At 44.8% G+C, this 14,699-nt stretch overlaps 2 protein-coding genes across 2 annotated transcripts in view; one reads left to right on the top strand and one right to left on the bottom strand.

Annotated features, from left to right (window-relative positions):
• tmem14ca (transmembrane protein 14Ca) overlaps window positions 1–14,699 on the top strand; it is a 1,114,298-nt gene that overhangs the window by 365,627 nt on the left and 733,972 nt on the right. The window lies entirely within an intron of this gene.
• ofcc1 (orofacial cleft 1 candidate 1) overlaps window positions 1–14,699 on the bottom strand; it is a 128,919-nt gene that overhangs the window by 76,700 nt on the left and 37,520 nt on the right. Inside the window, exons 5-6 of the mRNA XM_051928809.1 lie at window positions 14,002–14,084; window positions 10,266–10,387 (exon numbers count right to left, since the gene is read on the bottom strand). Of these exons, the coding sequence (XP_051784769.1) occupies window positions 10,266–10,387; window positions 14,002–14,084 (205 nt within the window). The remainder of the gene's footprint in view (window positions 1–10,265; window positions 10,388–14,001; window positions 14,085–14,699) is intronic.

Genomic DNA, 14,699 nt, shown 5'->3' with positions numbered 1-14,699 from the left:
AAATAAGAGCTGGTGTGGATCCTCAGCCTATCCAAGGCATAAAGTAAGGAATAGGGGCGGAGTCAAATAATATTAAAGACGGAAGGAAAGGGCTAGGGGCGGAGCATCAGATTATCTCAAGATTAAAATAAGAGTGGGTGTGGATCCTCAGCCTATCCAAGGCATAAAGTGAGAGCTAGGGGCGGAGCCAATTAATATTAAAGACAGAAGGAAAGGGCTAGGGGCGGAGCCTCAGATTATCTCAAGATTAAAATAAGAGCGGGTGTGGATCCTCAGCCTATCCAAGGCATAAAGTAAGGAATAGGGGCGGAGTCAAATAATATTAACGACGGAAGGAAAGGGCTAGGGGCGGAGCATCAGATTATCTCAAGATTAAAATAAGAGTGGGTGTGGATCCTCAGCCTATCCAAAGCATAAAGTGAGAGCCAGGGGCGGAGCCAATTAATATTAAAGACGGAAGGAAAGGGCTAGGGGCGGAGCCTCAGATTATCTCAAGATTAAAATAAGAGCTGGTGTGGATCCTCAGCCTATCCAAGGCATAAAGTAAGGAATAGGGGCGGAGTCAAATAATATTAAAGATGGAAGGAAAGGGATAGGGGCGGAGCCTCAGATTATCTCAAGCTTAAAATAAGAGCAGGTGTGGATCCTCAGCCTATCCAAGGCATAAAGTGAGGAATAGAGGCGGAGTCAAATAATATTAAAGACGGAAGGGAAGGGCTAGGGGCGGAGCCTCAGATTATCTCAAGATTAAAATAAGAGTGGGTGTGGATCCTCAGCCTATCCAATGCATAAAGTGAGGGCCAGGGGTGGAGCCAATTAATATTAAATACGGAAGGGAAGGGCTAGGGGCGGAGCCTCAGATTATCTCAAGCTTAAAATAAGAGCAGGTGTGGGGCCTCAGCCTATCCAAGGCATAAAGTGAGGGCTGGTTGTGGAGCTTCAGACTCTCCCAGGAATTAAAGAAGGACTGGGGTGCAATCTAAGTCTATCTCAGACTTAAAATAAGAGCTGAGATGGAGACTCAACTGATCTAAAACAAAAGGGGTGGTCAAAGGGAGGAATCTCAAAATATTACAAACAGAAAGGCAGGGCTAGGGGTGAAGATTCAACCAATCTCTAATGAAGGGAGTGCTAGGTGCTTGCTATCTCAGGTGTAAAGGAATGGACCTGGCCAGGGCCTCAGTTTATTTCAGGCTTAATTAGGGGTTTGGGGTGAAGCCTCAGTCTATCATAGACATAAACAGAAGGACTAGGGGCGGTGTCTCCAAAGGCTGGTATCTCCAAGGGGTGGTGACTCAAAGTATTAAAGGCACATGGAAAGGACCGGGGGGCGGAGTCTGCATTTATTGCAGAGAGAATTAATGGCTTAGGGGTGGAGCCTCAGACTATCCCACACATGAAAGGAGGGCTAGGGGTGGAGCCTCAGCCGTTTCCTGACTCTGTGTGTCCGCCATATGCCCAAGTGTTTTGTCCTCAAGTCACTGGTGTGAGGTGAGTGTGTGACTTTGGGTTGAACCTACAATTAAAGGAACAGCTTTGGTTCTTGTAGAGCACAAATAAACGTTTGCATACAAGGCAGGCGGAATTTAAAAACGATGCTCAAGTAACAATGTGAAAGTCATCTTTCTCCGAGTCAGATAAATGAAAGGAAGCAGCTGATGGAGACCCCGCCAGCCGTAACACAGAGGAGTGCGACAAAATGAAGTGACAGCCCAATGTCATTAACCTTGACTTCTAAAAGAGCTCCTGTGTGCGAGCAGCCTCGGGGAGTCGGCTGGGGGTTGGGGGGGAGAGCAGCGACGTCCTTTGATGAGGGGGTCTTTCTCTCAGTCGGGTGTTGGACTCCTGTGAGGCTCAGAGCTGTTTGCAAAAATAATTAGGATGAAAATTTAACCAAAAAAGAAAAACAAAGTTTTCTAAATTTCCACATAACCGCAAATCAGATGGCTTAGCAGGAATATCCGCGGGGTAATTTCAGATGTGAGCAGTGACAGGCGACAGGACTGAGGCTGATTGAACATAAACGTCAAGTGCAGGACGGCCGGGCAGAGGTCTGCACGGGGCCGCGAATGTCCTGAGAAGTTTACAATCCACCATGAAAGGAGTGCCGGCAGCCCACCAGTCATTGAATTGCCACACGAAGAATCGCAATTACAATTTAATCAATTAAAGTCGGCAATCCAACAACCCGAAGCGCTCGACGTTTACAAAAGAGATGAGAAGAGCAGCCGTCGTCACAAAGTCGGCTCTGATGGAACTCAAGATAGACGACGGCAGATCTAATTCTAATTCTTTATTTGATCTGCGGTACCAACTGTGGCAAAGAGAAAAATAAAAAGACAAGAAAACAAAAGAAACCAAACAGGTCATCGCGCTCCGAGCGACTCGAACAGAAGTCAAGAGACTTTTACACGAAGCTACAGAGCGCCGGCCGCGCGCACAGAATGGCGGGAGTCTCGTCTGCGGCGCGCGCGCGGGAGTCCTGCTCAAAGAAGGCGGGATATCCATCAGACACGTTTTATTAACTCTGAACAAAGAGGGGCGAAAAGCAAGAAACGGGCTGCTTTAACTCCATTAAAGTCTAATTTATCATCACTACTCAGCGCAAAAATCAATCTGTTCTATTTGTATGGCATAAACAACCAGAGAGTTGACAGGAACGAAAGCGAAACATATGTGAAGGTGTCTGAAAAAGCACAAGTGGGAATACGCGATGAGAGGCGGCATCTGCATTCGTTACCGCGGCAAATCACATGTGCGCCAGAGAGGAACTTTACTGAAGAATAACAGGGGTCCCGGGGGTCTTTAACTCTTAGCGCTCAAAAGTGCGAGGGCCGAGGCTGCAGATCCACCGAAGCGCCTCAGAGGAACTCCGAGACGGCAATCTCAGGAACGGGACGGCGGAGAGCGATGGAGCTGCAAAAACGCGGACGACACGAGGCGAACAGAGCCGGGCAGACATGCGAGGGAGACACCCGGGAGCATCACATGGGGACATTGCTGTCCTGCCATCTCTTATATAGCGCCTTCGACGTTTATCGATATTAGATCACCTGTAAATGTCAGTATACCTGTCATATAGTGTGGTTAATTCTTATCGATCTATTTATTATATAGCAGCTTTCCTACCTATCTAATTGTTATATAGTGCCTTTCACGTCTATCCAATAAATAATGTTTTGGATATGTATCATATAGTGCCGTCCACATCAATTTATCTATAGGATTTGTTTTCATCATAACTACCTCTATCTGTTATATAGTGCATTTCAAAACTATGTAGTATATCACGTTTATTATAGTGTTTCTCATATTTATTATATAGTGCCTTTCACATCAGACACTTTTCTATATGGTGTCTTTTAGGCTTATCAACCTATTTATTAAACAGCAGCTTTCCTGCCTATCTAGTTATGTCTAATAAGTATTACCTTTGAAACCTATTATACTGTATAGTATCTATCTATCTATCTATCTATCTATCTATCTATCTATCTATCTATCTATTATATAGCGCCTTTCACTCTATCTATCTATCTATCTATCTATCTATCTATCTATCTATCTATCTATCTATCTATCTATCTATCTATCTATTATATAGCGCCTTTCACTCTATCTATCTATCTATCTATCTATCTATCTATCTATCTATCTATCTATCTATCTATCTATCTATCTATTATATAGCGCCTTTCACTCTATCTATCTATCTATCTATCTATCTATCTATCTATCTATCTATCTATCATGTTATCTTTGATGTCTATCATCTCTCTATCAATCATATGATACCTCTGTATATATTATAGTGTCTGTTATTGTATGTATATATGACCATCATATACAACTATTTATTATATAAAAATTATCTATTGTATAGTGATTTTTATATCTGTTTATGTACTGTATGGTCTCTTTTATCTTGTCTTTTTATCTATCTGTTTTTGTATAGTGCCTTTCATATCTATCTATCTATCTATCTATCTATCTATCTATCTATCTATCTATCTATCTATCTATCTATCTATCTATCCTTATATAGTGCCTTTCACTCTATCTATCTATCTATCTATCTATCTATCTATCTATCTATCTATCTATCTATCTATCTATCTATCTATCTATCTATCTATCCTTATATAGTGCCTTTCATCTATCTATCTATCTATCTATCTATCTATCTATCTATCTATCTATCTATCTATCTATCTATCTATCTATCTATCTATCTATCTATCTATCCTTATATAGTGCCTTTCACTCTATCTATCTATCTATCTATCTATCTATCTATCTATCTATCTATCTATCTATCTATCTATCTATCTATCTATCTATCTACAGTATATTTTGCCTTTCACATCTCATATCTCTCTGTTATGTAGTGTGTTTCCTTCTATTATGTTGTTCCTTTGATATTTGCCTCTTCAACTGTACCTTTTTCATCTATCTGTGTGTCTTATCTATCGAGTGTATTATTGTATATAGTGCCTTTCATGTCTATCAGATCTCTTTATTATACAGTGACTTTTTCACCCCCCTCTCTAGTAAAGTACGATTGTTTTCACATTTCTGTAATAAGAGTGTCAGAAGGTGACGTGACTCCCTCAGGTAGTAAATGGTGAGGACTGAAGCCCTGAAGTTGTGATTTCATATTGCTCCTTCCCATTGCGAGTACAATCTGAAGACATGACGTCCACTTGTATCCATGATGATTATTTCCATATTCCTGTGACATAAGACATGTCAGGCAGGTGAAGTGACTCCCACAGGGTGTCAATGGTGGGGATTGAAGCTCACGTTTCCATTTATTTATTACTCTTTTTATCAAAGGTGACTAACAGCTTTTCAGATACGATCAGCTCCTTTTCTTTTCTTTTGTTTTTTTCCAATTGTAGCACAGGCAGGTGAAGTGATCTCTTCAGGGTCACACAGCATCAGTATTTGAACCCGTGACCACAGGGTTTGAAGTCCAAAGCCACAACACCACACTGCCTGTAGTGCATATAGCGCCTTTCCACCATCTGAAGATATTCCACATTCGCTTTCTATTTCAATGACGTCGGGTCTGTTAAATGTGGTGACTGTGAACTTGCAGACGTGGTGCCTCTGCCCCTTTGAAGGCTGAGGCGGGGGTCCGGGGGCTCCAAATCTTAACGGCAGATCTGCTATTCCTGCTACTGTTGTAGTTACTGCAGTCACAGCACAGGATTCAGATGAAGTGACGATGTTTCTGTTTTTCTACCCCCTACGCCCTGGCAAGTGGCTCAGGGTCTCAAAGCGAGTCAGGGGTAGACACTGAATTAGCAAAGCTTATGGTTCCCTATAGCGCCTTCCAGAGGCAGAATAGTAAACTGACTCCCTTGGGGTGAGCAGTGCGCTAGCAGCCATGGGCTTCAGTCCTTAGCACCGGGGTCACCTGTGACTTGGAGTGGTGACAAGCAGCACCCCCCCCCCCCTCATCTGTTAGTCCCCACTGTGCCATCACCCTCCTTCTTTTCACTTTGAGCAGATTCTGTGCTGAGTAAACATGGGAGAGAAACAAAGTCGGAGCCAAAGAAAACACCGACAGGTTTCGCCATTCTTGTCTTTGCCATTTATGTATTTATTTCTGGATTGCCCAGCTGTTTGGATTTTACACTGAAGCAGTTGATCCAATTCACAAGTGACAACATCTGAGGAGCAACGCGGCCTCTGAGGACCGGATTGGCACGGGCAAACGTGTTACTTTGTGAGCAAAAATGTTCAGTTATGCCGTATTAGCTGGTGGGCGCTGCTTACTGGGGTGCAATAAAATCATGGATTAGGATGTAAAAATGATGCATTACAGAACACCCTGAAGACGGATGTGTGAAAATGGCTTGTGTCACACACGAGGACATAGGGGACACCTGCAAGGCTCTGATAAGGACCAGAGGGGGCGCTGTTACTAGCAAGTTTGCCAGCCAGTCAACGCCTGACCACGCCCCCTCATAATTCACAAGCCCCGCCCCTTCTAGGCTCAGAAACATATACTGTATATGGATTGAACCCCCCCCACGGGGTGAGAGAGAGAGAGAGAGAATCCTCTGAAGCATTTATTTGAAGGAGTGTCAGCTTGAACCCATGTCTGGTTTTTCTGCTCACGCGTGTTGACTTCCCTCCACAGATGAGTGTTATGGACCAGCTTAAATTTAAGAGTTTTATTTGTCTTCATTTTGAGTTATTAGTTCTCAGGTCTTTATGTTATTTCTGTGTGTTTCAGTTGTGAATCACTGATTATTTTGAGGGTGTGGCCTTAGGAGGCGGGGTCACACTGGTGTCACCGCCCCTGAGCCCTCCCTCTGGCCTTATAAATGAGCAGCTGTGAAGGCTCAGGAGCAGGGGATCATTCATCTGCTGTCGGGTTTGTGAGTTTTAGTTTTTATTTTGGCTGTTTTGTTTTTCATTTTTTCTTAATTATTCATATTCTGTCTTAAGGATTCTGCTTATTGGATTTCATTTAGGGGGTCTTACTTGCTGAAGAATTGCTTTTTAGGGAACTCTTGTGCCTCTTTTTGCTCTTACTTTGTATTTTTCTGTGTTCATTAAATAATGGTTTATATATAACGATTTTCTGTTTGCCATTTTAATACAAACTGGGGGTTTACGGTCATCCCTCCTCTTGTGGGGCTTGTGATTTATGGTTAATGTATGCTGAACACTGAGCACTCTGTGCATGTAGGGGGCGCTCCTGCTTTTGGATAAACACAGAGACATGTATTAAGAGAGTGGGCAGTGAATGTCGGGTTGGCTGCAGTAACGGGGGGTCTCTGTGAGTTATTAAAAGGTGGTCCAGAAAAAAAAAAAACAAAAAACATCATTAAGCTCTTTGATTTGTTTCTAGTTGCTTTGCCACCTCCCCATTTTTTGTGTTACTCTACTTGGTGGCCCACTGATTGCCTTCTTCTTCTGGGCAACTCTTTCATTTTGCTGATTTCATCTGATTGGTGGTTTTCTCATGGCCTTCAGGATTGGCTCCTTCTGGTAGATGGTTTCTGATTGTATTGTTTGTTAGGTGGCACTGTGATGAACTTCTTCTGGTTTATGTTCTTATGGTGGGCTTCCTCTGACGGTACCCCACAGATGGGATGCTCTGGTAGGTGCTCTCTCATTGGCTCGTCTAGTACCCGATGATAGGATTGGCTTCTTCCCATTGGTCATCTTCAGATCTACTCCTTCCAATACTGAGTTCCTTAAATTAATTCCTTCTGGTAGGTGGCTCTCTGATTCGCTCAGATAACACCAGAGCATCTGATTGGCTCCTTCAGGTAGATTTTCTTCTGATGGGCTCCCTCCAGCATGTGTCCTGATGATGTGATCATCTGGTAGGGAGGCTCTCTCATTGGTTCCTGTGGTCGTCTGAGTAACTCATCCCTATTGGTGGTCTTCTGGATGCCCCCTGTCTAATGTGGCACTCTAGTCGGTGGTCCATTAATTGCCTTCTTCTGGTAGGTGACCCTTTAAATGGCTGATCTGATAGGTGGTTTTCTCATGGCCTCCTTCTGGTTGTATTGTTTGCTAGGTGACACCACAATTATCTCCTTATTGTATAGATGGCACTGGTGGGCGTCCTCTGAATGGCTTCCCACTAAAGGGATCCTCTGATTGGCTCTTTCTGGTAGATGGTTTCCGATTGTATTGTCTGCTAGGTGGCACCATTATGAGCTCCTTCTGGTTTATGTTCCTATGGTGGGCTTCCTGTGGCAGGTACCCCACTAATGGGATGCTCTGGTAGGTGCTGTCTCATTGGCTTGTGTAGTACCCGATGATATGATTGGCTCCCTCACATTGGTCATCTTCAGATTTACTTCTTCTTATACTGTGTCCCTTCATTATCTCCTTCTCTCTGATTCGCTCATATAACACCTAACCTAATCTGATTGGCTCCTTCTGGTAGATGTTCCTCTGATGGGTTCCCTCCAGCATGTATCCAGATGATGTGATCAATGGTTCCTCTAGAATGTGGCCATCTGAGTGGCTCATCCCTATTGGTGCTCTTCTGGATGCCTCCTGTCTGATGTGTCACTCTAGTTGGTGGCACATTAATTTCCTTCTTCTGGCAGGTGACCATTTAATTGGCTGATCTGATAGGTGGTTTTCTTTACTGGCTCTCTGATTGGATTGTCTATTGGTGACACTATGATGAACTCCTTCTGGTTTATGTTCCCCTGGTGGGCTTCCTCTGACAGGCACCCCACTGAAGGGATCTTCTGATTGGCTCCTTCTAGTAGATAGCTCCCTCATTGGCCCGTCTTGTACCTTAACACCTGATTAGCTCCTTCTCATAGGTCATCTTCTGATTTTCTCCTTCCTATATGTAATCTCCTGATGAACTCCTTCTGGGAGGTGACTCTCTGATTGGCTCATCTCATACCATATCATCTGATTGGCTCTTGCCTGTAGGTGGTCTTCTTATTGGCTCTTTCTTATGGTTAGTCCTTTGACTGGCTCCTTCTACAGTAGTAGGTGGCTCTCTCGTTCATTCATTAAACATCTGATTGGCTTCTTCTTATAGGTGGTCTTCTTGTTGGCTCCTTATGGCAGCTGAACCCCCAAGTTGCACTTGATGTTCAGACTGTGTATCTCTGGTTTGTGGCCATCTGACTTTGCCATCTTTGGCTTGCTTGGCCCGGGACCTTGGTGGTGCCCCTCTAATTGACCAACCATTTAGATGGCCTCCTCCAGATCCTCTGACGGACTAGATGGCCTCTGCCATCCCAAAGTGACGTCTCTGCCACGAAACGAGAGAGCAATTCATCCCGGGCATTGAACGCCCTCGAGCCGCATAAGATTAGCTGCCAAGATTGAGCACTTTATCAGGGCACTGAATCTGCAACCTCAGCTCCTCGGTGTCAGGAGATTTCACATTTGCAGGACGCTCATGCGCCTCCTTTTCAGCCATCAAAACGGGTCGCTTCTGGTAGAACGCTGTAAATCTGTGGCTGGCTGGTGAGTCAGGAGAAAAGTTGTTGGACGATCATCAGGTGAAGACCAAGAGGACGCGGAGTGTGGAATGACCATGCCAGGCCCACCCCTGGTACTCTTTTTGCCATTGTGGCCTCTTCGAGGGTGGCATTTATTTTATGGCACATATGACACATCACCCAAGTCTGGTGTCTCCATTACACAGTCATGGGTTACTGCACCTCATCCTGGCACCACTGGGCACTGCTAAGACACCAGCCAAGGAAAGGCCTTGTGCCCCACATGGCGCCCCCTCACATACACACACACACACACACACATGCACACAGATTTGTTTACGCTGTGCCAGTTTAAAGATGCCCATCTAATTCCCACACAGACACAGGAGAACATAGAGACTGCATGCAGCTACCAACCACACCAGGAGACGGGCCACCATGACGGTTGTTACATGTCACATTACACACATCTAAACTGCTGATTGGGCTCCACTGTTCAATCCCTGTAATAGGCCCCACCCACTATCATGAGGTCAATGGCAGCCAATCAGGTGAGGGAAAATCAGGTGACAAGACCCCGCCCACTATCATGAGCTCATGGGCAGCCAATCAGGTGAGGGAAAATCAGGTGGCAATTAGCTCCACCTGCTTCAAGTTCAGAACGGGCACACAGTGCCACCTTCCTGTCTGTGAATGCTCCCTGAGTGGCCACTAGAGGACCCAGTGGATGTGCCTCACAGAGTCCCCCTGCTGGGGTCTTCATTAATAACAGGACTTTGAGAGGACTGGGAATCAACCGGCCATCAAACATCCTTTGGAAGGCTTGTGTGAGGGGACAAAAGGGGGACAAAAAAAGAGCCAAATCAGGTAGGAGATGCCACCCACAGGCAGGTGAGAAATATGACATGAAGACATGAGGGAGGCATCATTAGCAAGGAACAGGAGAGTCTGAGCTGAACACCAGTGGGAGTCATAGACCCCCCCCCCCCCCTTCTAATGGGCTTGCAGTGGAGTGACCAAGTGACCCGTGAATGGATGACAAGGACAAGCAGTGGAGGAGACCACTGAGTCAAGTGCTGTCAATGTCTGACTACTGGGCACAAATGACATTTAATTTATTATTTATGGTGGTGTGCTGGCAGCTCATGAAGAAAAGATGCCTTCAGAAACTGAGGGATCGGCAGGTGGTCATCTGAAGTGGCTCAGCTTGTCCTAAGGGGTCTGACCGTCAACCAAAGCTGCCTGCCATAATGTATACAGAAATCAGTGACGGGACACCTCGCTGGACAAACAGCACATCCAGGGCCACCGAGTTACCTTACAGAGAATGAGTACTGGTCAAAGTCATCCTCGGGTAATGGCCTGGGGGGACGGTGGTCCATGGGGTCTTCATCTCTGAGAGGGGACGCTGACTCAGTGAAGCACCAGGGTCTTGGGTCCTGTGGGAGCAGAAGTGAGAAAATGTCTAAGTCTACTTTATATACAGCCTTGAACAGATCTGTGTAACGGACAACCGCTTATATCTGTCAGTCTGCTATGTGGTGCCATCATATGTGTGCTATCTGCTTATCTATTTTATACACCGTGCCCGTCATATCTGTCTGTCTCTCCATTAGAAAGTGCCTGATATACTTTAAGGGTTTATTTTACACAATACTTTATACATTTCATAAGATATCTAATACACATGGCATGTCATATCTACTGTATTTATTACAAGGTGCCTGTCATACACTGCATGAATACTTTATACAGTGCCTTTCATGTACTGTATGTCTGTGTTACATAGCATCTTACATAACTCTGTCAAAAATATATTTTATAAAGATAATAAAGTATAAATGTAAGGGGTGCCATAGGCTCCCTTCTGATGGACTGGCACCCTGTGCAGGGATTGATCCTGTCATGTGCCCACGCTAGCTGAGACGGGCATCCTGGGACCCTATTCTGGTTTAAGGGAACTTAGATAGATAGATAGATAGAAAAAGATACAGCAGTGTGTGAGTCTATCTATCTATCTATCTATTATATAGTGCCTTTCACATCTATCTATCTATCTATCTATCTATCTATCTATCTATCTATCTATCTATCTATCTATCTATCTATCTATCTATCATATAGTGCCCTTCATCTATCTATCTATCATATAGTGCCTTTCATCTATCTATCTATTGATTATATAGTGCCCTTCATCTATCTATCTATCTATCTATCTATCTATCTATCTATCTATCTATCTATCTATCTATCTATCTATCTATCTATCTATCTATCTATCTATTATATAGTGCCTTTCACATCTATCTATCTATCTATCTATCTATCTATCTATCTATCTATCTATCTATCTATCTATCTATCTATCTATCAATCATATAGTGCCCTTCATCTATCTATCTATCTATCTATCTATCTATCTATCTATCTATCTATCTATCTATCTATCTATCTATCTATCTATCTATCTATCTATTATATAGTGCCTTTCACATCTATCTATCTATCTATCTATCTATCTATCTATCTATCTATCTATCTATCTATCTATCTATCTATCTATCTATCTATCTATCTATCTATCTATCTATCATATAGTGCCCTTCATCTATCTATCTATCTATCTATCTATCTATCTATCTATCTATCTATCTATCTATCTATCTATCTATCTATCTATCTATCTATTATATAGTGCCTTTCACATCTATCTATCTATCTATCTATCTATCTATCTATCTATCTATCTATCTATCTATCTATCTATCTATCTATCTATCTGTTTTGTACAGTTTCCTCCACATAAATCTATTTTATTTAGTGCCTTTTACGTCAATGTGTCTGTGTAATATATAAAATGCTCAAACAAAATGAAAGGACCACTTTGAAAACACATCAGATCTCACGCTGGCTGTCCCTACTGCTATGAACAGAGTGATGTGTGAGGAATGAAAGGATGCCAAATCGTTTGATGGAAATGATCAACCAACAGAGGGCTGAATTCAAAGACACCCCAAAAATTAAAGGGAAAAAATGATGCAGCGGGCAGGCAGGTGAGTCCATTTGGCACAAATGTCATTGCAGCAACTCCAAATCGCCCTCATCCTGTTCCTTGTTGCCCAAAAGATCAGACACTGGTGGGTCCTGCTGATGGGTTAAGGACCTTCTACGAGGGGTCCTATTCAGCTCTCCTAGAGGAACTGCCTGTCTGTCTCCTGGAATCTCCTCCATGCCCTTGAGACTGCGCTGGAAGACACAGCAAACCTTCTGACACGTGGCATTCATGTTGCATCCTAGAGAAGTTGGACTACCTGTGCCAGCTCTGTATGGTCCAGGTATGGCCTCATGCCACCAGTAGTGACACTGACCGTAGCCAAATGCAAAATGAGTGACAAAACAGATGAAGAGGGCAAAATGTCAGTGGCCTCCCTCCACCTGTTAACCCATTCATTCCTGTTTTGGGGGTCGTCTCATTGTCACCCCTCTAGTGCCCCAAAGCAGCTGAAACTGATGAACAAGCCCCTCTGCTACTTCACTGACCACATCGATAGCCCACAAGTGTCATTGACTTGGTGCTACACTCGGATTACAAAGTGTGTCTTTCATTTTTATGAGCAGTATACTGTAGTATGTTTCTTATCTGTCAGCCTATTTATCATTATATAGTGCCTTTCACGTCTATCTATCATGTCTGTCGTCCTATTTATTATTATTTATAGCCTTTCACACCCATCAGTCTCACACCTTTGATTTCCTCTCCTATAATAAGATCAGATGATCACCCAAATCCCATCTTTGTATGGAGGCCACCATCAGTCACCGAAGAGCCAGTCACTTGCAGGATATTTTTTTTATAATTGGAGGCTCAGTAATTTTTACCACTTCAATGCCCTATGTTGTGTAATTTCATGTAATATTAGGTGGCACGGTGGCACAGTGGTCAGCATTCCAGAGGGAGTCTCACTGAGGTGATCTTGAGTTCAATTTCCTATTTTTCATAAGGCTTTAGGTACAGCAGTGGGGTGAGTTGGGTTCCAAAAGGGAGATCAACTCTGGCTGGGATGTCAGTCCAAGCTAATTTACTGCCAACACTCCAGCACAAGCAACCAGCGGACGACGACGTCCCACAGATTCCACAAAGTCGGTGACTAATGTGGGGTCGCTTCAGGTTTAAGGCAGCAAATGAGCTTGGGACGGAGAGCCAGTGGTCCATCATTCAGATGATTTGGGGGTTTGACCACAACAGGATTTGAACTCGGGTCTCGTCAGACCACCCAACCCCGCATTGACCCATCATTCAGATGCAGAGAGATTTGAACTGGGGTCCCATCAGGTGGTCGTGCCCTAAAAGTGACTGACTACACCCCCCAGCCCTTCACGTCGGCAGCTGTTCCTCGGTACGGCGGTGTGCGGGGCTGCGCCGTGTCACCGAGAGATCGGCTGATCGAGTGTGACATTTGACACAGTGAGGCACATTCCTCTCAAGTTTGCGGTTTTGATGTGCAGACCAAATGGGACCTGAAGTTTGAATTGTTAAAAAAAAAAAAAAGTGCCGATTTTGAAGTAAAAACGTCTGACGGGGCTGACAAAGAAATGCCGAGGCCAGTCAGCCGGTCAGTCGGCTCGCCCGCCCGCCCGCTCCTTTATTTCTTGCAGATGGTCACTTCCGCTTTTTGTTTTATTTAAACCATCGACAAAACAAACAAACAAAAGCGCAGTGAGAGGCAGAACTGGAAACGGCGCAGCAAATTCAGCAAAGAGACGAATTCCGCAATTACCACTTCAAAGGCTGCCAGGTAACTTTGATGAATTTACCTGAAATGTCGCGCTGCCCAGGAACGAGGCGTGGGCCGAGCGATCAAGGCGGCTTAGTGTGGCGCTCCTGAATGTGCAGAGCCCCTCGTGAGCTTTTGGCCTGTCAGGCACATCAAACGCCGACTGTGACGAGCTGCACTTTGATTTAATCGCGGGGCTGGGTGGGGCGGACGAGACGGGGCGGGGCGTTCAGGGCCGAGGGCGGGGCTGAGCTGCTCGTCACATCACACAGTCTTACCTGACCGGACAGTCCAGCCGGGAGGTTGGCGTCTCTCGTCATCCGTGGGCGGCATTTGGGCTTCACCTGCTGACCTTCTTCACCTAAAATTGAGGTTGGAGCAAGAAGAGAAGAGCCAAGTCACGTCGGTGGGCACAGCAGGAAAGCACATAAACACACACACACACACACACACACACACACACCTGTCCATCTTGGGTTTGTCTTCGCCTATGTGACTCATGCTTTACCCTCCCATGTCACATCGCTCATTGTCATGCCGCATGTATCATTAAAATAATCCAAGCATCCATTAGCTTGGCCTCTTTAATCTTTTGGTGGGTCGTCAGGCGCCAGGGCCACTCCTGCACACAATGGGCCCAAGGTGGGGCTGCACTCTTCACAAGGTTAGCGTTATGTGACTGTGGTTATCACCTTTTGTCATAGCCTTATGGGAAAAGGGAGGTGACCCTGTGAGTCATGTGTGTCACGCCACCATGAGGCAGCTGTGCCCAGTGTCCAGGTGCAATCTATCATTGTGTACCAGCTGGGGGCACATGTGGGCTAGAGACCGAGGGACTCGATCCAAAAACCTCAAACAGCTGCCATCTTTGAGTCTCCAAAGTGAGGGGTGGACAACCAAGGAAGCTTCATCCTGGAGCAGGTGATGTGGCTAACAGATATGGAGACACGCAAGTGAGAGGTGGACAGCTGCTGAC

This window comes from Erpetoichthys calabaricus, chromosome 6 (genome assembly GCF_900747795.2).
Source record: "Erpetoichthys calabaricus chromosome 6, fErpCal1.3, whole genome shotgun sequence".
Taxonomy (NCBI): domain Eukaryota; kingdom Metazoa; phylum Chordata; class Cladistia; order Polypteriformes; family Polypteridae; genus Erpetoichthys; species Erpetoichthys calabaricus.
Note: the sequence above shows the minus strand (reverse complement) of the source record. Positions and strands in the feature narration are given on the sequence as shown.